Source organism: Notolabrus celidotus, chromosome 22 (genome assembly GCF_009762535.1).
Source record: "Notolabrus celidotus isolate fNotCel1 chromosome 22, fNotCel1.pri, whole genome shotgun sequence".
In the NCBI taxonomy this organism is placed as follows: Eukaryota; Metazoa; Chordata; class Actinopteri; order Labriformes; family Labridae; genus Notolabrus; species Notolabrus celidotus.
In genome coordinates, this window is record NC_048293.1 from 24628344 (window position 1) to 24651583 (window position 23240).

At 43.2% G+C, this 23240-nt stretch overlaps 1 protein-coding gene across 4 annotated transcripts; it reads right to left on the bottom strand.

Moving 5' to 3' along the window:
• Positions 1 to 1972: 1972 nt before the first annotated feature.
• nsd2 (nuclear receptor binding SET domain protein 2) lies at positions 1973 to 22741 on the bottom strand. 4 transcript variants are annotated; one of them, XM_034674307.1, is made up of 23 exons: positions 22578 to 22741; positions 18473 to 19119; positions 17633 to 18056; positions 17316 to 17479; positions 16535 to 16972; positions 15331 to 15550; positions 14790 to 14846; positions 12791 to 12897; positions 12540 to 12648; positions 12301 to 12416; positions 12047 to 12136; positions 11548 to 11674; positions 11250 to 11450; positions 10694 to 10873; positions 9637 to 9793; positions 9339 to 9541; positions 9084 to 9187; positions 8730 to 8999; positions 8191 to 8307; positions 7732 to 7873; positions 7521 to 7627; positions 6557 to 6752; positions 1973 to 5336 (listed from the first exon to the last, which is right to left on the bottom strand). In XM_034674307.1, exons 2-23 carry the CDS (start codon positions 19088 to 19090, stop codon positions 5035 to 5037), a joined length of 4449 nt encoding a protein of 1482 aa, XP_034530198.1. In that variant the 5' UTR covers positions 19091 to 19119; positions 22578 to 22741; the 3' UTR covers positions 1973 to 5034. The 4 variants fall into 4 exon arrangements, with proteins under 4 accessions (XP_034530198.1, XP_034530197.1, XP_034530196.1 ...); XM_034674306.1 differs by having other exon boundaries at positions 6557 to 6755; XM_034674305.1 differs by having other exon boundaries at positions 17316 to 17482.
• Positions 22742 to 23240: the final 499 nt, after the last annotated feature.

The following is a 23240-nucleotide window of genomic DNA, read 5'->3' on the forward strand; positions in this document are numbered from 1 at the left end:
CACTGTTGAGCGTTTCCCCAATGAATGGAGTTGCTTCAGCTCATGATTGCATGATGCTCAAGCTTGACCTCCAGTGAACTGCCTGGTCTCTTAGTTCGGCAAACAGCTTCTGGCAGCTCTCAGACCTGCATGCAGGTGTCCTTTGGAGTGGACGACGTGCAGACAGGTCATTGGGATCCCCCAATCTCCAGAAGAGGAGCAGGCTCGAGGAGTTGCAGGGGAAGAAACAGGATGAGGAGGAGGAGGAGGAGGAGTCTGTGGGATTGAAGTGGATGCTTTCACAGTCAGGAGAGTCCATGCATTTTATCGTTCGATACAGTGGTCACGGTTCAGTACGCCCTATGAACCGAACGATACGCAATTTTATATTAATTTGATCAACTTCTGAAGAAGCGCTCTGTGCTGAAAGTTCAGTGGATCTGCTCTGACTCCTCCGGGCTACATTGCCGAGCGCAGGTCCACTGAACTGCGCGCTCCTTCCACAGTCATTCAGTCCAAGCTGGTCACGTTTGTTTTAACTGTGCTTCATATGGAAATATATATTTCACCATACGACGGTCTGCTGGGTTCATATGTTCACGTATGTGTGTGTGAGCGCGAGCTCGCACGAGAGGGAAGCACGAGTGTCCTCTTTGGTTGCAGAGCAGAGTTGTTCCGTGGTCCTGTAGTGATGCTACACTGGGTGATGTGGTTTTAAAGTGCGTATATGCATTACTTGTGGTCTTATACTGCATGCTGTGTAAGACTTCAGCCTGATACAGTGGCGGTTCTAGACCAATTTTACAGAGGGGGCCAGGCTGGGGCCAAGGGTGTTGTCAGAGGGACACATTCAACCCTGACAAATGAGACTGAGAAGGGCGAGGACCGGCTGAGAACACACTGGCAAAACATCAGTGCATCTCTTTATACTAGACATATATACTACTGTGTACTAGACATCAGTGCATCCCTATATACTAGACATATATACTACTGTGTACTAGACATCAGTGCATCCCTATATACTAGACATATATACTACTGTGTACTAGATCAACATGCAGACTGACAGCAGCTGTTTGGCTGTTTACACTCAACATGAGTCCCTTAGCGCTCTAAGCTTTTTTTTATTGTATAATATTATTTTGGTATGGAGGGGGGGGTCCAGGTTCAGTTTTACAGGGGCACTGGTCCCTGTTGGCCCCACCCCAGAACCGCCACTGGCCTGATACCGGACAGTGTTTTCCCTGCCGTTATATCGGGGCGCACCCACCGCACCCCCCCCCGGAAGTCAAAGCAGAAGTGATTCAAGGTTACCTCTCTCATGGATCAAGTCTATACCTTGTTCTTTTATTTAACAGACTAATTAGCCTTATGTTATTTATCTTATTTACATGATGGGATGTCACAATGCTCCTCTGCTCTCTGCATCGCGCACGGCATATGCGCACGCACGCAGACAGACAGACACACACACACACCGTGAATTTTGTGTATCGTTGCACCTCTATTATTTATATCTTATTTTATTCTTTCTTTCTATTAAAGCTGCTGTGAGGAACTTTTGTTTTGTGATGATTCTGGCACCCCCTTGTGGACAAAGTGATACCTCTTATCTCTTGTACTAAACATGCAAAAGTAGTGTTTTCAACAAAAACCTCATCCTGTTGTCTTTTGACAATCAGTTTTATCAGGCCATGTGACTCTTTTCCATGAAAACAGTCAAAGGCTGTTTCTGAAGCGAGATGTCCATCATCTGGTCTGACACCTACCCCCTACGAGCGGTTTCAGGCATTAAAAATGACAACAGAGAAGGTGTCAGTGTTGCTGCTGATGGTCTTGTTTACTATTGAAGGTCATAAAGAGGCATCAGTATCATTTTCATATTTCACACTGTGTATAAGAGGATTCTGTAACAACTGAAAAAAAACAATGAAGTATTTCTGATTCTGATTCTAATAATGAAATAAAAAGTCGGGTACAGACGGTGAACTCATGTTTTGCCACTTTTTAATGCATGATTCTACAGATGTGAGATCCTGCACAAAAAGTGTTTCAGCACTGCATCAAGAAAAAAAAAACATACAATGTCAGAAAAATTGTATGATATTTACAATAGATGCATCACTATTACCACTTATACATTATGTACATATTAGTCTCTGGTTTACTATGACAGTAGTTACAGAATGAAACCCCTACGCACACATTACTCTTCAGCTCTACAGGGAATTACAGTGCTTACAAAAATAACTGGACTACATTCACTCAACACAAGGTTAGGATACACAAAGATGAAGATTACTCGTACGAATCGCTGCACCGCCGGACGTCACATTCACACGCCCCCCACCCCTCCCCTGGGAAAAATGAGAATACTACAGGAAAGTAAAAGGTGCAGTTGTTTAAAAAAATGTCTCATCAGATGTGTGGAAACTTTTTAAAGGAGGAAAGAAGAAGCAGTGATAGTGATAGTGGCTTTGAGTTCAAACGGCTGAAAGAAGCTGCCCTTGAAGACAGATTCTAGGATTATTGAGCGACTTTGAACGGTGTCAAATGTTAAATTTGAGGCACAGAACTGTTCGCAGCAGCGTTGGTGTTACTGGGAAAATATTAATGATTATCAATTTGTAGAAATGTTCTGTTTGCTTCACCCAAAGATGGACTTTGATATCCCGCCAATGAAAATTCACAGACTTTTTTAAATTGTGAAGCAAAGAATCAAGACTTGCAGCTCCTCGTACGGTGGCTGCTTTAGGACATTTCAGACTCATTAAAGATTTGCTTAGCTTGGTGTTAGCTTAGCTGCAGTCTTGAGGCTACCTATGCTTTCAAAATGAATTTAGGCAAGTCTCAAAATTATGCTTTTTCCTTCCTTTTTAAAAAAAAAAGGCTCAAAATTAAAAGTAAAGATCTGAAAATAAGCATCTTGTGGACCTGAACTGGATTAATCCAAGACTGCTGCTCGCTCATGCATCGGTTGCAAGAATGGAAATAAGTTTGATTGGTGTAAAAGAGTCAAAATGATAAAACTCTAAGGTTGAACATTTAGTAAAACAAACCCTGGCTGCAGATGATTGAACATTACTGGAGGTGTTTTTAGAACCATGAACTGACAGCTGCAGAAAACTCCTTCAATAAACTCTACAACACATTTTAACATGAACACACATTGAACTATGCTTATCCAATATTGGTTTGCATGACTCCGGTCAGGGCAGCTCAGACTCAAGAAGAGCAGCAGGACCACTGAGAAGACCACAGAGAGAAAATAGCACCAAAGTCTTGAGGCTAATTATGTGTTGATTGCATTCAAAGTGAATTTAGGCATGTCTCAAAATGATGCTTTTCCCCTCCTTTTTAAAAAAAAAAGACTCAAAATTAAAATCTTGTGGATCTGAACTGGATTAATCCAAGACTGCTGCTCACTCATGCATCAGTTGTAAGAATGGAAATAAGTTTGATTGGTGTAAAAGAGTCAAAATGATAAAACTCTAACGTTGAACATTTAGTAAAACAAACCCTGGCTGCACATGATTGAACTTTACTGGAGGTGAACTTCCAGCTGCAGAAAACTCTCTGAAATATAACCTACTACACATTTTAACATGAATACACATTGAACTATGCTTATCCAATATTCGTTTGCATGACTCCGGTCAGGGCAGCTCAGACTCAAGAAGAAGAGCAGCGGGAGCTCTTTAGACCACTGAGAGAAAATAGCACCAGAGTCTGACAGCAGAGAGGTGAGTGTGATGTGTCCTAAGATACCAAACAGGAGGTGTTACAGTGTGCTGTGAGCCCGTGTTCAAGAATTCAGCACCAGGCGTGATACAGTTTAGAGACTAAAACCCTCCTGAGGATAAAAGTAGCTGCAGGTTTAGCTCAACAGAAAAAGAACAGCAAACCCTGGTCAGTGACGCGAGAGCGGTAGGTATGATGTGTGAAGATTAGAATGGTTTGTGACCCAGATTTCAAATGTTTTAATAAAAAGTTGAACACTCAAAAGTTGGGACTTGAAACAACTTTGAAAACCTAAAAAAAATAACAGGAGTTCCTTCATTTTCCTTTACTTTCTGATTCGTCGCTGTGAAATGAAGCAGAGAGCAGACACAGCTCCCTGTAGTGTTTGAATACCTGATGTTATTTTTCAGAGCGCTCTCCGTTTCATGCTTTATTCCTCGTCCTCTCAGTTCGTTCAGCGTCCAGATGTCAGAAAAAATAAAAAAGCTATTCGAATCTAAAGTGTTAAACTGAGCTAAAGAAGACAGGTCGTTAAAAAAGCAAACAAGTCTAACGTTAAACGTAACCTAAGTCTACAAAGTAGAATCAAAGAGGTCATCTGAGGCCGATCCATAGTGTCTTGGTGTTCCATATTACATCTGGCATATATACACTATATATAAAAATAAAAACAATCCATTTGGCAACCTGTTTGATGTCTTACACTATTCCAGTATTCATACTTTTGGTCTTTGATATACACACATATATATTTATAGCTATAAAACTCTGAGATCATCGTGTGGGAGCGTCCGGGGGCGACTAAGGTTCAAGACAAGCTCCCCACGATGAGGCCGCTCGAGCTGTTTCAGGTTTCCTCTCTGATCTGGATCCACTTTTATTTTAAAATATAATAAAACAAAAACGCAGCAGTGAGGTTTAAAAAAAAAAAAGGAAAGGCAGTTTGGTTTGGCGGGAGAATGAAAGGTTTGAACCCCAACGAGCTGAAGTGTCCTGACCTGTGCTCGCTCTGCTGCTTTGTGCTTTACCACAGATGGTTTGTCTCAGTGGAGACGAGAAGAGAAATAAACCTGAAATGTTCAAAAACAGAACAAAAACAAAAAGAAGTCTGAGCGACGAGCTGGAGACGGCTGCAGGCCGGGCATGTGAGAGATCAGCAGCTTTCCCTGATAACGAAGGTGTACAGTGCCTTGAGTTTTGTGGTCTTAAAGATATTATTACGAGGGTTTTTCTATTTGTCCACGAAACAGAGAAGACGGTGTCAAAGTCTGGTTTGGTGATAAGGGAATCTGAGGGGGGTCAAAGGTCACTTTAGGCCTCTGCAGCTTTCCTCCTGGAGCCCTTTGTTTTGGCCTCTCCTGCTCCACCCTTCTTCGAGCCTTTAGAGGAACGGCCGGAGATGGTAGTGATGGCGGCTGTCGGCTCCGCCTGATCGCGGGTGTCGGTTCCCTCCAGCTCCTCGTGCTCCTGACAGCACAGCTGGCCCGTGGGAGGCCAGGGACGCAGTGCCCCCTCTTGGTGGGCCTTGCAGAAGGAGTTGGGGCAGAGCTGGCAGAAGGCCTCGGAGTTCTTCCCACAGACGTCACAGTGGTGCCAGGGGCAGTCCCAGCGGCCTGAGGGGAAACACAAACACAGGAGACACTAAAGTTAGAGGACAGGTGATCATAACTTGAACTCTTGAGGTGCATTTGGACCAAGAGTTCCGGGGTCTTTTAGCCCCCAGAACTACAAGGTTCCTGTGCCCCCATTGTTGTCTGTGTTTCAACTGTGGGCTGAAGTCAAGGGTAGATTGTGCAAATCAGGTCAGTGACGTATGGAGGGGGAAAAAAGTAAATGCACTACACCACCAGACCAGTAGAGGGCAGTAAAACAAAGATAAATGCCATTCAACACAGATGGATTCACTGAATCAACACATAAGAGGAGAAAAGCATGAGTAGTAAAGACGTTTCAACACGGCTTTAAAATCCTTTTGAACTCAAAAAGCCATGGCAGAGATCGGCTGGTGTTTTGGTTCAAACCGCGACCCTGTTAACTGGAGACTCTCAGCCGGATGCATCCCTCATAAACGTCTTTAGAGGATCATTAAATATCTGATGAGGATATTTTGAAATCTTGATAAAAACTAAACTAGTTTGTATTCCCAGGAACTCCCTCTGTGTTTCAACAGCTGTGTAAACTCCACAAACACTGACACTGTTCAGCTGAAGGTCTCCAGTTTACAGGGTCACTTTTAAAACCGTAACACCGGGAGGAGAGACGCATTCACGTGGGGCTGAGAGAAGACTACTGTTACAAGCTGCTAAATCAAGAGAATCACAGCTTCTTCTTTTGAAAAGTACACACACATACAAACAAGATAGAAGAAATAAAAACTAATGAAAGAAAGTGAAATCCAGTGAATCACAGATGGAAAAAACAATGACTGTGAATGTTTTTTGGAAAATTTTGAAAAAAACTAGATAAAAATTGACAATTTTTGGGGAAAAACTAAAAAAAAAAAAAAAAAATTAATATAAAATTTGAAAAAAAAAAAGACAAAAAAATTGTGAATTTTTGTAATTTATTTTTTTTTAAAGAAAAAAAAAATGAAAAAAAAAAGATTTTATTTTTTTGAAAATACAAAATTTAAAAAAATGGACAAAAACATTTTTGACTAAAAAAAATTTACAAAAAAGTTGAAGAAATAAAAACCCCTGGGTCCACCGGTCGAAACGCACGTAGTTCTAGAGTGAAGTCCCTCCTTTGGAGGTTAAAATGAAGTCAAACACTTAACTGGAGGAAAGATGACGCTCTGAAGCAAAGACATCAGTGTGTGTCTGTGTGTTCTTACCGAAGGGTCTCTTGGTGAGGTTCAAGCAGGACAGGTGATAAGCTTTAGTGCAGGCCTTCTTGTTACAGAGCACCAGCTGCCCTCCGTCTCCGCAGCGGAAACACTCGTCGTCAGACTTCTTCCCCTCAGATTTTCTCCTCTTATACTTTCTCTTCATCCTCTTCCCTTTTGGATCGGCTGTTTGGCCATTAGAGTTCTGCTGAGGAGACGACAGGTGTGTAAATAAATGATGAAACTGCCGTCCTCTGGTCACTTTATGGCAGGATGATAACACTCAGGATGTAACAGATGATTTATAGTGAGTAGGGATGTAAGGATATATCACAAGATGGTAAAAAAACGATACAGAGTGGATTAAAATAAATTCAACAACATTTGTATTGCAATATTATTTTTAAACAGTAGAGGGCGCTGTCTGCATTTCACTCCACTTGTTCAACATCATGAAGTCTCTTGTGCTGGTCTCTCTAGGTGAAGACCTAGAAGATCAGGATGCACCTTTGTGTTTCAAGTCTGAGGTGTGGAAGCATTTTGGCTCGCCCTGATACTCCTGAAGAAAAACATGTAAATTCACAGCCAGGAGCAGAAGCTGCACCTTAGTTTATTTAAAGAGATTTACCTTATTTGTTTTAAAGTTATATTTTTTGGCCTTTTTTGCCTTTATTTTATAGGACAGCTCAAGAGAGACAGGAAATGTGGGGAGTAGAGAGCGGGGGAAGACATGCAGGAGGTGGTCGACCGCCCGGGAATCCAACCGGCGACCCCTGCGACGAGGACTGTAGCCTCTGTATGTGAGGCGCTTAGACCGCTAGGCCACCAGCTCCCCACCTTATTTGTTTTAATATTTAATACTTTCATTTGGGAATCGTTCACTTTCTATTTCTTTAGAATTGTACGGTCATGAGTGTATCCTTACATCCCTAATAGTGACTCTAAGAAATCTAAGCATGAATCTTCTGCTCACCTTCGGCCGATCACCAAGAAAGCCGCTGCAGTTTGGGGCGCCGCAGCGACACACAGTCTTCTCATTCCCGAGGCAATCCAGGTTATAATTAAAGGTCAGCTCGGTACCTGGAACACAAAAGCATAGTTAGTAAATGTAACATGTTGAGCAGGTGAGACGTGTCTTAAAAAGATGGAGTGTAAATGTGAGTAATCTGAAGAACGTGTCTGACCTGCGGGGATGTCGCAGACTGCAAACAGGCCGACTCGCGTGTCTCCGTTCACCGTCCACTTCTGCGTCTCACAGTTCGGCTGGCAGCTGTGATTCATGAAGCGAGAGTAGTTTCCCTTCGGACCGGCGTCAATGATCCGGTCCTGAAAAGACGAAGAGAGTCTCAGTGAGTGTTTCACTGCAGCTGAACTTAAACTTTATGTACATTCAGTTCATTCAACCTAAATCACAACTTATATTCCATCCACAATCAAACCAGCATCGCCTGTTTTTCAACAAGCTCAAAAACATTTGTAGTATTGACTACTGTAATGTTACAGCCACCTGTGATGCAACATTCCCAATGCAATACCAGTCTGTTTCTCTGGCTCCCAGTGGATATGGTGCTGCAGCAGGGAGAGCAGCACCGTGACACACTGAGGAGCAAACAGTAACATGTAACTCTGAGTCTGCTGCTGACCTTGTCGATAGTGAGCATGTAGAAGTCTGTGATGTTGTTTTCATGGGCGTACTTGATCCTCGCCCGACACTCCTCCTCGTCGACTAGCTCACCGATGTACTCGTTCACAAACTCACCCTGAAAGAAAGAAGGATCACGTCAGACCAGGAGACAGAGAGGTGTTCACAGTTATAATCACAAGCTGATGTGCAGGATTTGGATCAAAAATTAAAACAAATGGCTGATGTGGATGTGAAGTAACAGCTAAGGATACATCTAAGGGGGTTTAGGGAGAGTTTTAAAGACTGATCAATAGAAAGTAACCCTTTAGAAGCCGGTTAACAGGCTTAAACGTGCCGACATGTCACCACAACTTAGTCATGGCCAAAAAGACAACAGATGTTACAAATTCTGCACGGCGAGTCCAATCAATCCCCACTTTTTGTCTTGGCGGCCCTCAGATAAGACCCTTAGATTAGACCTTTCAATGAATGATACTGCATTGGATTTTCTTCTGATACATACATTTACACAAAGCATCTACAAGTCTTCCTCCTCACCTTCTTGATGTCCCTGAGAGCGATCAGGCCCCACCCCTTTCCAGGAGTCTTGATGATCTTAGTCTCCGGGTAGAGACGCTTGGTGAAGTCCTGGTTGCAGCAGCGCGCCCCGCTGGGACACACCTCAGGGTGACACTCGTACTGCAGCATGCGGTTCAGACATTCGGACTCGAACCCGCACGGCCTCTCCACTGACGGCTTGCAGTTACACTTGGGGATCTCGGAGATGTCAGCGGTGTAGACCTGGACTCTGCCGACAGGTTTGTTGACCTAAAGGAATAAAGATTAAGAACGTAAGACAAAGACATCGACATTGTTTCTTTAATAAAATATACTAAAACATGGATTACAAACCTTGATGAATTTATATGGAGGTGGTTTCCGGCTGTATTCTTGTGCTTCCTTGGCCTCTCGTTTGATTTTGATCTCCTTGAACCGAGCTTCAGCCTCCAACAGAGCTGAGGAAACAGAACAACGACGAGGCTTTGTTACAACAATAATCTGCAGAAACTAAGCTTCACAGAGCTTATGATGTCTTTTTTTCCCCTCCTCCTTTCTCCTCTTTTAAGGATCACGTTTGCATTTTGAGTAGGCTGTTTGGATGTTCACCATTCTTGAAGACTTTGCCGATGCCGGTCCTCTGGTGCTTGCTGCCCCTGTCTCCCTCCATGTACGGAAACACTCGGCCCTGGTGGGTCCAGAAGTAGTCTTTGGAGCCGAAGAAGAACACTGGGAACTCTCCGATCTCATGTCGAAGGTGCTGGATGTTGGTGGGGATGCTTCTGGGGTGGTGGATCTCTGCAGGCCACCATCTGAGGAAAACAACAGATGCAAGAGTGAGTGTTTAATTTATGGAGGACACAACAAAAAGTAGAAAGAGAGAAAGTCAGGGTTTTGTTTCTCAGACCTGTATGTTCCCAGTTTGACCCAGATGATGTCTCTGTATTTGGGTTTCTTTCCCGCCCGACAGTCGTTGCAGAACCAGCTCCCATCAGGCATAGCGATGTTCAAGCAGTCAGGGTGAAAAGCTGCTGGACAGGACTCGCAGCACAGCAGCTGTCCTCCTGTAACACAGAGAGAAAAACAATGTAAGCTTTAAAGCGTTACAGACGGTGTGGAACAACTTAACATTGATCACAGCTGAGTCAGCGTGCAGAGGGGTGTTAAAAATGAGCAAATTCAAACACAATGTTTGTTCCAAATGGATGCCAAATAACTGCCAGGTGCCCACTCATCTAACAACCCCCACACACACACACGGTCTGTTGTTCCTGAGTGTCACATGTGGACACAGGAGGCTCAGAAGAATTTCAAGCAGATTTCGCAGAAACGGCAAAATGCAATTAGTCGCAAATTCGGTCAGCATCACGTTACACACGCTCTGGAACGACTCCTTAAGAATGTCTGCTGGAGGCTGGAGCTCAGAGACGCCTCCTCTGACTTTCAGTAGCTGCTGTGTGTGTGTTTGAGATCAATGCTCCTCCATAGAGATAAAAGAAAGATCAATTATTGTCTGATTACACTCGGCTGCTCTGGACATTTAAAAACAGCACATTAATCTCTCTCTGGAGATCGATTACATCATGTTACTGCATGGTTTTGTAGCTGTTTGAACACATGGACTTTAAAAAATTCAACATGAAACACAAGGTAAAGATCTTTAGGGGGCAAAGAGCAGAACTGAAATTCAGCACTACACACGGTTACATTGTTATGTGTGTGAGACGGCAAATAAAGCTGCCAAACTGAACACATTTAACTGATCACAAGCCGACGTACATCTGGATCTTTGTGGTTTTAACCTCTGCTTAATTTCTTCCAGGAAACATCGTGCAAAAGAAATCAGGTTGTTCTCACGGGGGTCCAAATACTCAAAGCCACAGACACACTGATAAGGACTAGCTGCCCGTTTAAGATGAACCACAAGTATTTATCTGTGACATTAAGGCAAAGAACCGACTAACCTTTGGAGCAGACGAAGCACCAGCTGACGTTGACGTGACTGTGGTGGCTGTAGCCCTTCTTGGCGTGGAAGTGGTTGGTGCAGATAAAGGCGGTGTTCGAGACCATCTCACTGCCTGCAGCCACACACTGGTCACCGATGTGGTACGCCACCGGGCAGCGGAGGCAACGCATCAACCTTCCTGCAGGACAGAGGGAGGGAGACACGAGGTGAGATGGATTCATGTCACCAAGAAAGACATGATTAAAAATGTCTGCAGCTGCTGTGAGGTTATGGAAACACAAAAGGATCATTTTTCTTTCATCGAGCTAGTTGTACCTTTAATTTTTGAGTTTAAAATATCACTTAAAAACTGTGAGGATCAATTAGTGTTTCTATCTAAAACCAGGATTTCATTTTTCAGACATTCCCGTCAAAAAACCCTGAATAAACTTCCCTTTTTAACATTTTCAGCTACTATATCAAACATTTAAATCAGTCATTCTAATCTTTCTGGTTCAAGGTTGTGCTCAAATGTCAGGATTCAAAGTTCCAACATGTCTCTTGTCGAGTCTCACCTTTAGTGGACCTGTTCTTGGTGCGGGAGCCGTAGTGGCAGCTCAGGCAGGCGTGAAGCGGGCAACGGAAGCCCTTGTTGTCGAACACAGTGAGCGGGTTCGGGCTGATACACGCCTCGTGGTAAAACTTGCCGCAGTGTGGAACGTGGCAGCGCCGCACCGTGCCGTCTGACTGCTTGCAGGTGAAACACGAGTGAATTCCTACGAGCAGAAACAGGAAAGAAGATTTGGATTTTACCCAACGATGCAGTGAAGTGGTTCACAACTTAAAACAATCGACCTCTCTGTAATATCTCACCTGAGCTGCACTCCTGACACCGCAGCTTGTCTTCAGGCATGAAAGAGACGCCGAGGCATTGGAGATGAAACATGCCATTGCACTGGCCTTCACAGGGGACCAAGTCCTCACCAGCCTGCTCACATGTCTGCAACAGGAAATACACAAGAAGATAAGATAAGATAATCCTTTATTCGTCCCACAACTGGGACGTTTAGAGTGTTACACCAGCAAAACAGTATAGAGTAAACAAGAGTAAATAGTAATTATTAAAAAATATTTGCAATTAAAAAAGTCAATTAGCATATATTAAGAAAAAGTATTTACAGAACTAAATAGGTAAATTACAATATATTTACAAAACCAGTAAGAAATGTGCTCAGAGGGAACATCGTATAGAACTCAGAAAACAACTGAAAATGTTGAGATTCCTAAGATGACTTTACAAGGTTGGAGAGCCCTGAGTTGTGTATTTAAAAACAAGTAAAGCAGTATTTCCAAATACATGTCCAAGACCTACCTGGCAGACAAACTCTTTCTTCCGCTCTCCCTTTTTCGTCCCGTCTAAGCTGTCGCTTGGAGAATCAGGACGTTCCTCACTCCCAGAACCCTGCAGAACATAACCCACATGTTACAGAAGGACACTCACATTTCCTGCAGCACATTTTAGAACAGCCTTCAGTTCATTTATTTAGAAGAGAACAGAGTAATTAAGGAACACTAAGATAATAATTTGAAGTAAATCTCAGACTGTTGTGAGGTTGATTTTCTCACCTCAGGGTCAGGACACAGGGAGGACCGCCTCTTCTTCGCCTTGGTGGGCGGGGCCTGGCTCTCTCCATCCTGTTTCCTTTTCCTCCTACGCTTTGGTTTCTCAGCGCCTTGGTCATCTGTGAAAAGACAGTGTTTAGATGATGACAACCCAGTCATGAAGAGTGATAACAGCTGAAATAATGCATATTAAATCAGAACCTGAGCACCATTCTTCAACACAGACTCGTGGGATTGTTTACCTGTGAGGAGAGTCTTTGACCTCTTCCCTTGCTTCTTGATTTCTTCTGCAGCTATCTCGGCTTTCGTCCTTCGTCTCCTCTTTTTCACTGTTACCTCTGACGCTGCAGGCTGGGAAAGATTGTGGATGTTGAATAGGAGAAATTAAAGTTCTACTTCAGTGCTTGTTGTACATTTTAGTAGGAAAACTATGTCTACTTTAAAATGTTATTGCAAGAAGTGGTTCAGTCTGAAGTCAGAAACGAACGCTCACCTCTTTCTCAGCAGTCTTGCTCGTTCTACGCCTCCTTTTCGGCTGCTGACCCTGGTCGGGTGTATCCTCTGGTAACGGCCTTTTAGTGGACTTCTGCGCTCTTTTGGCTGAAAAAGAAAAAAGATTACACAAAGTTACACTATGTTATTTGCTTCTGACCTAGATTTATAGATCATCTGTTAATGGTTAGATCAGGAAAATGCCTACAATAATTTCAAGGATCAAATGACTCATTTAAAAGCTAATTTCAACCTTTGGGCAAATAGATTATGGGTCTGAATATAAGACAACTTGACTATAAGAAGACTTCCTCTTTCAAAAGAATGTTTTAAGAGGCCTGGTTAAGTTGCACGCCCATATAGCGGGCCACCCAGGTTCGAATCCAGCCTGCGGCCTCTTTCCTGCATGTCATTCCCCCACTCTCCCAGTTTCCTACACTATCCACCGTCCTCTCCTCTATAAATAAAAGGTGTAAAAGCCCCCAAAATATATATATATATATATATATATATATATATATATATTAGGGATGACCACAATTAATCGATTATCGATTAATTGATTGTTAAGAAATTACTCGAAACACGCATTTTTGTCATACATTTTCCGTGACGTGGAACAAACATCATGTGGTCTCATATTACACTCAGCTATCAGGGAGGTGTTTTAAGTTTAAAGCATGTTTCAATGTGAATCAGCTGTTAAAGGTGTTGCGCACAGTGGAGACGCTCAGCTGGCGGCTGCGGCTGCACGTCAGGTCTCCACGTGCGCTTTTTAAAAGAGGATCAATACAAAACTGCCGCCAACAACGACACGAAGGTTGACAACTTTAAACAGGACATTTTCCCACCTTTGGATACGAAGGCAACAGACTGGTGGGAAATTCAGGTACGCTATGTTTGCAGACCAGCAACATCAGAGCCGTCTGGGCTTTTCTGCAGCTGGATAGTGACACGGTTGCGCTCGCGGCTGAGACCTGATTGAATACACGTTTATTTTTCTCAATAAGAACGAGTAGACAGCAAACTGGACACTGCGAGTCTGAAGTATGCTTCTGTTATTAGTCTCAGGCTTCCCTTTATAAGATTATGTCCGCGTAGAATATTTTAATGAGCCTGATCGTTGATATTCTGCGTGTCAAACATGTACCTGTATTCAATCCCGTCAGTTATATGCATTTTGTTGCTGTTGAAAATACAATTTAGGGGGGGAAAAAACTTTTTTTTTAAAGTTATTTATTTGGGGCTTTTTGCCTTTATTCCACTGGACAGCTGAAGAGAGACAGGAAACATGGGGAGCAGAGAGCGGGGGAAGACATGCAGGAAATGGTCGACCGGTCGGGAATCGAACCGGCAACCCCTGCAACGAGGACTGTAGCCTCTGTATGTGGGGCACTTAGACCGCTAGGCCACCAGCGCCCCATGGCCTTGTTTTTGACGTAAGAATAATAATGTTTTTTTTTTAATCAATTAATCCATAATTGAGCGTTAACATTTCCAAAAATTGATCACGATACTTAAAATGTACATCCTAATAAAAAATAATAATTTTAAGGAAAATACTCTTTGAAGATCAATATTGGATTTTATGAAATAACCTTTTTTTAAATTGAAAATAATGATAAAACAAGGACATTTAATTGAGGAAAAAAGGAGTTAATTTTTTAAAACACCTTTTAAATAAATTCATAATAATAAAATGTGATTTAAAGTAAAATCATCAAATTTAAATGTAGTTAAATATGATAACTTTTCAAAATGAGGTGCTTATGATATCAGTATTTACACTTTTTCAGATGTATTTTGATTTAGAACAAACAAAAATTGTGTCTTATATTCAGGTCAACATGGTACCTAACAGAGCTGTAGATACATGCTGAGCAGACTGCATCACTACACTCAGCCCAGGAGGAAATTAATTTTGCTGACAACTGTTGTTCCTCTGAATGATTCTCTACTTTTCTAGGATTTTAAATATTACACAGAATGATCAGACTCACCCGCAGCATCACGCTGCATCTCTTCTGGAGTCCTTCTCCTGCGCCTTTTCTTCACAACTGTGACAACAAAAGATTTGTCTTTAATTAATCCTAAAGAGCTTCACGTGAATTAAAAACACACAACTCTCTCTCATCAGCTACAGGTAAGAATGTAATTATAAGATTATGGAGCTGCTTTCAAAATATGTAACAAATGAACACCCAATGCTCATTGAAGTTTGTTCTTCTTGATATTCTTTGCAAACAAGACTTTTGTGTAATGTGATGATATTGAATTACAGCGCTCGGTAATCAAACAGCATTCCAGATAAATTCTCTGCATGTCTGAGCTCTGGTGCCGTCAGAAGGAACAGCTCTCTTTGCTTCTGTGGCCTCACTAAAAATGAGTCTGCTTCTTACACATACTCCTGTCACATGTGAGGGACATAATAAGTCAACCATTTCACTTTCAACTGTCTATAAAAAGCAGGATATTCTACAGAGCAGCTACAGGCAGAAGGCGTTCACTGAACTGAAGCCGTAGTTTCAACTTTCAACCAACCTGGAACTGAAACTAGAAGTGAGACTGGCTCGGAAACATCATCTGTCGAAGAAACCGGCTTGGATTTCCTTTTCTTCATGGGATCCGAGGTGCTGTCCGTTGCACTCTTCTTCCTTCTCCTCACGGTCTTTGTGGTAGACTGAGCTTGTCTGGCTCTCCTCTTCTTCTTCGGAGGTATCACCGATTCAGGCTGAATATCTGGTGTGCAAGAGGCTGGATCCTGTAAAGAAAGAGAGCAAAGATTAGAGGAAGAAATCTGAAAAGGATATTAAGTCTTTGGGGTTTTCAATTTAAGTATATTCACTTTCATTTCATCTGCTTCATTTTTAAAAGGTTTAATAACACAGCAAACTGTTGGATTATAAAGCTTTTTGTTATGCTGATCCTCAATTTCTGAAGTCTTACTCAACAAAGTACAACAGACTGGCTTCTTCCTCTGTTATATTGGGCTTGCAAGTGTTTTCAGTGATCATATCACACTTCATATTCGGTCTGATTTTACATCTTTAAAAGCATGTTAAGTCTTATTTATCATAAAGGCCCCTGCATGCAAACACTGACACAGGACTTCCACCAGATCTGTGTCCGGTCCATCTGTGATCTGCTGCAGTCCGGCTCCGTACCCTCTTGTCCGTCTACACTCACTGGTTGCGTTTTTGGAACGCAGCATGAAGCAGGACCACCGGACAGCTGGAGTCATGTGACCAAGGTTTTCTCCTCCTCCTCTCCTCATCCATGTTGTCTTTCTGGTCCTCTGAAAACCTCTGACCTGTTGACTCCAGGCCTGGCTCCGCTCATCATGACGGTTTGTTGTTGTAGTTAAGTGAAATACGATCTGGTGATAACACAGAGTGTTTTATTCTGAAAATTAACCGGATGTTTTCATTTTGTTTTGATGAAACCTGACTTCCTGTCCCGCTCCATCTGCTCTGTTGAGATTGATGCGTCGTGCTCCGGCATCTGGCAGAAATGGAAGTTTTGTGTATCTGATCCGGAGGACTCCGACCTGCCGGATCAGAGACACAGCCCGAACGTAATGGAGTGGATCCAGTGGAAGTTAACACATTGACTAGAATAGAAACCTATCAGAGATGAACCGGACAAGGATCTGGTGGAATTTGGCTGTGAGAAGAAACCCCCCAAAAAGCAACAAATGATGCAAACAGAATTACTTTTGTTCATAACTACAGTAACTCATTAATACCTTTGAGTCTGTCTGCTGATGAAGCACCACTTCAGGAGAATCTGTGTTTAATTGCTGTTGTGAGAGGACTCCATTCACATGGATTTTGCCCCTTTTCTGCCATCCTCCCGTCTGGACTTCCTTCCTGGGTGCCTCTGCCGCTTCCTCCGATGAAGTGCTGTCTGTGGACTGAGTTGGGGCCGCGGGATCGTCAGAAGGGTCAGCCAGCAGGAAGGGGAGATCTGGGCTGAGCCTGGACATCGTTTCCTGAGCTTGCTCTTCACTTGGTTCCGGTTTTAACTTCTCCAGGATACGGGGGTTGAGATGAGGCCCGTTGTCATCGTACAGAAATGCAAAGTTTGCCATGCGCTCGTCCAGTGACATGCTGAGGGCCTCCTTGGCCTGAATGATGCCCATGTTCCACTGAGCCTTCAGTTTGCGGGGCACAGAGGGAGCCGTCTGCACAACACAGGGGGAAAAAACGTATTATATAGCGAGTGACAAAAACCACAGGAATATTTAAAACAGGTTTACATTCTTGATTAGCAGCATGAGGAAGCTTTTAGGAGACTTCCAGCAAACATGCCATCAAAGTGTTTGTTGCAAATTTGATATCTTTGTTTCCTGCATTTTTTCCATTAGCAATAAACTTTGGTTTCTTGTCTTTCTGTTTGTTACAATTTAAGCTAAGATAGATTTCTCCAACTCATCAGAAATCAAGACACCAGAGGGAGGAGAGAGCCTTGCACAAAACAGCCCAGACTTCAGGGGCATCACGTAGCAGCAGCAGCAGTTAATTAACCTTTTTGTGGATTACGCGGGAGGCCAGCTGTTTGTTGCCTTGGCTCAGCTCCTGATATTGATCCTCCCCAGTGAAGGACACCATATTCTTCTCGAAGATGTAGCCTCTCTCTGGAGCGTCTCCGAAATACTGCACATGGTAAAGGAGGCCCAGTCTGCTGTTGGCTGCTAAAGAAGAAACAAAAGGTCATTATTAGTAGAAGTGTCTCAAATTCTTAAAATATGAACCATGTAGTAGCACACTTTAACATTGTTATTGCTCATCCTGCATTGCACGTCATTTAGCACAGTTAAAATGATGTATGACAGGTATCACACCTTTCTGTTTGAAGTGGTTGTTGCATTCTGGGTCTGTGGTCACCATGCAAGGCCACCAGGGATACCCGGATACCTTCGTCCAGACCAAATCCCCGACGGAAAAACAAATGTGCAGAGGCAGCTCTTCGGCCTCATCTACTGGCTCTACAGCCACCTCATCCACCTGCTCTACGGTGGCTTCATCCGCCAGCTCTATGGCGACATCATCCACTTGCTCTACGGCGGCCTCATCCACCCGCTCTACAGCCGCCTCATCCACCTGCTCTACAGCCGCCTCATCCATCTGCTCTACAGCGGCCTCATTCGTCATCTCTACAGCAGCCTCATCCTCCAGCTCTACGGTGGCCTCATCCGCTAGCTCTCCAGCGGCCTCATCCGCTAGCTCTCCAGCGGCCTCATCCACCAACTCCGGGATGAGATCAGGCTGTCAAAGATGAATGAAAAATCAGATCATCAGTAGATAGAAACAGAAAGTATTGATGCTTCTTCCTCTAAATAAGAAATTACTTTTCACAAGCACTATTTCAGGCATATGCATGAATAACCTAAGAGTATTACACCTGCTACCTTACACATACTACATATTGTGGCAGACTGGAAGGTGAGTTTTAAGGTTTCAAGACTTGCAAAAGCATTCTTCTTTTGACTTAAAGGATGTCTTTCTTTGCATGTAGCATGAATGTTTGGTAGTCCTGCAGCTTAACGGCAGTGCATGGCTGTTAATGCTTGCTTTAAGTTAAACCAGTACGAGTAATGCTGCAGCAGTGCATTTACATTTGTTTTAACTTTAAAAAGTGACTCATCCAAGAGTAATAATCAAAGCAGAAATAAAAGGCAAACCTCTTCTTCCCCTTCAGTTTCATCTACAGCATTTGTGTGGTCGAGTGGGTCTACAGGGATGGCAGAGGAACCAAGGTTTGGTTGAGGTTTTGGTTTGTGAGGTCTTCCCCTCCTTTTCTTCACATCCTGTCTCTCCTCGGGTCCACATATAGTCTCCTCTGTGGTGGTAACAAAGCTGGTCCCGTTGGCAAAGCTGGGCTCAAACAGCGGCTGCTTGACCACCTGGGGTATCGTCACCTTCAGTTCGGCTTCAGTGTGAGGGCTGCAGTTGTGCTGATGTGTGCCATTCGTAGCGGGCGCTTCGGCACCCTTCAGCATCGGTGCCTCTGGAGGACACAGCTTCGGCAAAGTGTCCTGGTCCCCGTTTAGCACCCGGGAGGTGAGGTCTTTCAGCCTCTCGTGGCTGTGGTTGTTGTGACTGTGGCCAGCCATCTTCTGAAGGACACCGTCTTGCACTGTGGCGGCTAACTGGGCAGCAGCTTTGTCCAATAGGAGAGTCGGATCACTGCTCATATCCCCCCCACCTTTGCGTACACTGAGGCACTCCGGAGGCTGCTTCATGCTGATCGGGTTGGCTGGTTCAGGCATTGAAGGCAGGGAGCTACCTTTACTGTCCATCCCATGTAACCCCCTCCAGGCTCACTGAGCTACAAGACAGAGAGCACACACAGCAACTTATCATTCCACAGGTTCTCCCTGCACACATTCACAACACCAATCATTACATTTCATTTATTTGTTTGTTTGTTTGTTTATTGAGTGGGACAATGCACATTAATCAACATTAATGCATTGAACATCAATGTAAGTGCGCCGGACTAAGCACAGATGCTAAATTTAATCCATAGTCCCAAGGCAGGTACCAACACAACACAGACACAGTAAGACTTTAAAACCTCACAGGTACAAATCTAATGACAGACAATTACAAAACAAAACACATGCAGACAAATCAAGACTAACAAAACCCAGGCAGCCAATATCAAGACTAACAAAACCCAGGCAGACAATATCAAGACTGACAAAACCCAGGCAGCCAATATCAAGACTAACAAAACCCAGGCAGACAAAATCAAGACTGACAAAACCCAGGCAGACAAAATCAAGACTAACAAAACCCAGGCAGACAATATCAAGACTGACAAAACCCAGGCAGACAATATCAAGACTGACAAAACCCAGGCAGACAATATCAAGACTGACAAAACACAGGCAGACAAAATCAAGACTGACAAAACACAGGCAGACAAATCAAGACTGGCAAAACACAGGCAGGCAATATCAAGACTGACAAAACACAGGCAGATAATATCAAGACTAACAACACCCAGGCAGACAATATAAAGACTAACAAAATCAAGACTGACAAAACACAGACTAACAAAATCAAGACTGACAAAACACAGGCAGACAAAATCAAGACTGACAAAACCCAGGCAGACAAATCAAGACTGGCAAAACACAGGCAGGCAATATCAAGACTGACAAAACACAGGCAGATAATATCAAGACTAACAACACCCAGGCAGACAATATAAAGACTAACAAAATCAAGACTGACAAAACACAGACTAACAAAATCAAGACTGACAAAACACAGGCAGACAATATCAAGACTATTAAAACACAGGCAGACAATATCAAGACTGACTAAACACAGGCAGACAATCAATCAATAACATGCAACATTTGATGCTCCTTATTCCTACACTTCCCAAAATGGCATTCTGGGATATAAATCGTTTGAACATCACGTTAGAAATTTTACAAAATGGCACTCACTCGCTCCAGCAGAGCATGAACACAGAGCTTGGAGGCGACAGAGAAAACTGCACCTGTCACGGAATGTTCCAGCAGCGTAGTGTTTGGATGTTTTTATAAAGAAAGTCTCCAATAACAAGGAATCAGATCCAACAGCAGCAGCAGCGTTACACCTCTGCAATGCGAAACAACGCTGCTGGCTGAGAGGAATCAAAACACATCCATGAATCTGCACTCATGTGAAAAGAGGTAGTCTCCATTAAATCCTCGCGTGCAGAAACAGAAACCTCTGGGCGGGTGGAAAACATCATCCTGCGACAAATGTGAGCTGCCTTTCTGCTGGGAGAGAAGGAGGAGAAGCTAGGAGCTAGCTGCAGGACGGTGTGGAGGAGCAGGCAGGAGGCTGCAGGCTGCACCGCATGAACTGAATGCCCAATGAGTGGGAGGCGAGCTGTGCAGCGGATCCACCTCATCACCGGCGAGAAAAGCCGCGGAAATGAAGAGCTCTCAAGCCGAAACAGCGTGCATGCTAACAGAGGGGCTGATATCCATGACTTCATCACAGCATTTATCAACTGCTGAAACACATGTCTTGACATCCACCATGCTTTCCTCAACACTATAAAAGCACAAAACCCAATTTTCAAGCTGCATTCACCAAACCTCTGACTCTTCCTGCAAAACCAGCAATGTTGTCAAATCATACCCAGAGTCAATCCAAATTAAATTACATCAACAAACTGTAAACACAGTACTCAGGACATGAAGCTGCAGAAATACTCAACTCAACTTTCTTTATAAAGCACCTTTCATACATAAACACATGTAGCCCCAAAGTGCTTCACAGAGTAACAGAGAGTCAGAAAACAGCAATGGTACAATTATAAAAGGCATGATTTAAAAAAGAAATACTTAAAAAAGAAAATCAAGACAGTAAAATTAATAAAATAAGTAAGAGTGGAAAGAAAAGTTAAAAATAAGGTAGAGTTAACGAGATCAGATGAACAGAAGAAATAAATAAGATAAATAAATACATGTTAAAACAATGGTTTAGATAATAATGATTCAAATAATAAAAATAATAATAATAATAATGCAGTCCAGGGCTCAAATAAACTACTCCAAATTAAAAGCTTGATTAAAACGGTAAGTAATGTGTATTGTTCACACTAGGCTAAATGAATCATCTTTGAATTTAGCACCTGCATACAGTACAAATAAAGTAAGCAGATTACAGTGTAATCCACAAAAATCAAACTGAAGTGCTTGCAGGATCTGCAATCATTCAGCCACAGTATCAGGTCTACATGCTGGGTCAGGCTACAGGACTTCATCCACATCACAGGCCACATTCTCCCTGACCAAGGCAAAAACCCCTGGCGTGCTGGATCCAGGCTTATACTGGTTTTCCTCACATCATTAGCCACAAGTGTGATCAGTTATGAGTGGTTGTGTTTAAAGCTGTGACACCTGTGCATCAAATGTGTTTCACTTTTGCTACCTGTGCTTACATTAATGCAACACAAGTGCATCCCAGTGCAACATGGGTTTTAGTGAGTGAGGATGTGTCTAACAGGTGAAAAGTGCTTCTGGCTTTGCCAAGAGTGTGACTGATTCAATACATGGGTTCAGGCAGACACTAGGGTTTACTGTAAATGTGATCAAATTCAATTAACACTCAGCATGATGCTCTAAGCTGAGATGCACACAAACAGCTTATTAACCCTACTGTAACATCCCCACATTGCAACGACTGACCCTGCAATGTACAGCTGCGTAGTTCCTCTTCAACGTAAAAACAAACTCCTGGTTGCTCCACAATGTCATGCGAGGAAACGGGCCCCGACTACATCCTGCAGCATGAGCCACGATGTGGGACTCTCATGGATCCCAGCAGCCCATGGAGAAGCGGACAAGGAGTCTCACCCGTACACCGTGCAAACAGCATCATCCCCTGTCACTGCTACAGTCAGCCATTACACCGCATTCCAGCAATTAGACCAAGCCGCCTGCTCATGGCTAAATGCAGGAAACTAGCTTAAATGCTACCCAGTTTACTAGAAGATAACACATATATTAATAAATGGGTGTAATGCAGCAGGGTTGTGATAGTTTAGTTGAGCTGTTTCGCTTCTGTTTCATTGATATACCCAATTTGCAGGCGCCATGACAGCTTCTTTCAAAAATGCTAACCTCGCTAGCTAGCTCCCCATTGAAGTCAATGCATATTTAACGTTAGCACGGTAAGCTAGCTGTGCTAAAATGGAAGGTCGGCCTCCGAACAAGTGTCAGCAAATATCAGCAGGGTTGACAATAACATGAAAGGCAGTTTCTTCGTAGTTACCTGTTACACCTCCTCTCGGTGGTTAGAGGGAGAGAGGGCCCATATTCATCCCGTTAAAAGAAGAGTTCATTCGGCTTGAATCAGAAGCTTGCGGGAAACTCAAACTCTCCGGCCGACCAGCGCGAAAAATACTCGCTCCTGATTGGTCGAGAGGAGAACGAGGCTCCAACCGGTCCTTTCAAAAACCCAACCGTAGGAAGTAGCTGACCCCGGTGGCTCCAGTCTGTTTTGACATCACTCACCTTTCTGATGTTACTTTAATATTAGTCCTTATTCCCATTAAGTATTCATTTGTTTATTCATCACAATGAAAACATGAATGCATGCGTTTACCAACTAACTTTGAACATACTCTGCAATATATGGTTATATGGTCAAGATGGGGATGCAAGATGTCACCTTTACAGTAGGCTGTGTGAATATCAGTCTGTGAAGTTAGAGCTCCTGTAAAGAGTTTTTGGCTGTTAACATATTGATTTAAAACTGTATGAACTAAAAAAAAAAAAGCAAAAAGGACCATTAGTATAAAGATAAGATAAGATACTCCTTTATTCGTCCCACAACGGGGAAATTCATGGAGTTACAGCAGCAAGAAGGTTCCTGGTTCAAATCCCTGGAGTTGTGCGTGTGGAGTTTGCATGTTCTCCCCCTGCATGTGTGGGT

Excerpts from the sequence above, each read along its gene's own strand:
- nsd2 (XM_034674304.1), bottom strand. The coding sequence starts at position 19,090 with ATGGACAGTAAAGGTAGCTCCCTGCCTTCAATGCCTGAACCAGCCAAC. Across the intron at positions 14,847-15,330 it reads ACTTCTAGTTTCAGTTCCAG|TTGTGAAGAAAAGGCGCAGG; the intron begins GTTGGTTGAAAG and ends TTGTTGTCACAG. Across the intron at positions 10,874-11,249 it reads CAAGAACAGGTCCACTAAAG|GAAGGTTGATGCGTTGCCTC; the intron begins GTGAGACTCGAC and ends TCTGTCCTGCAG.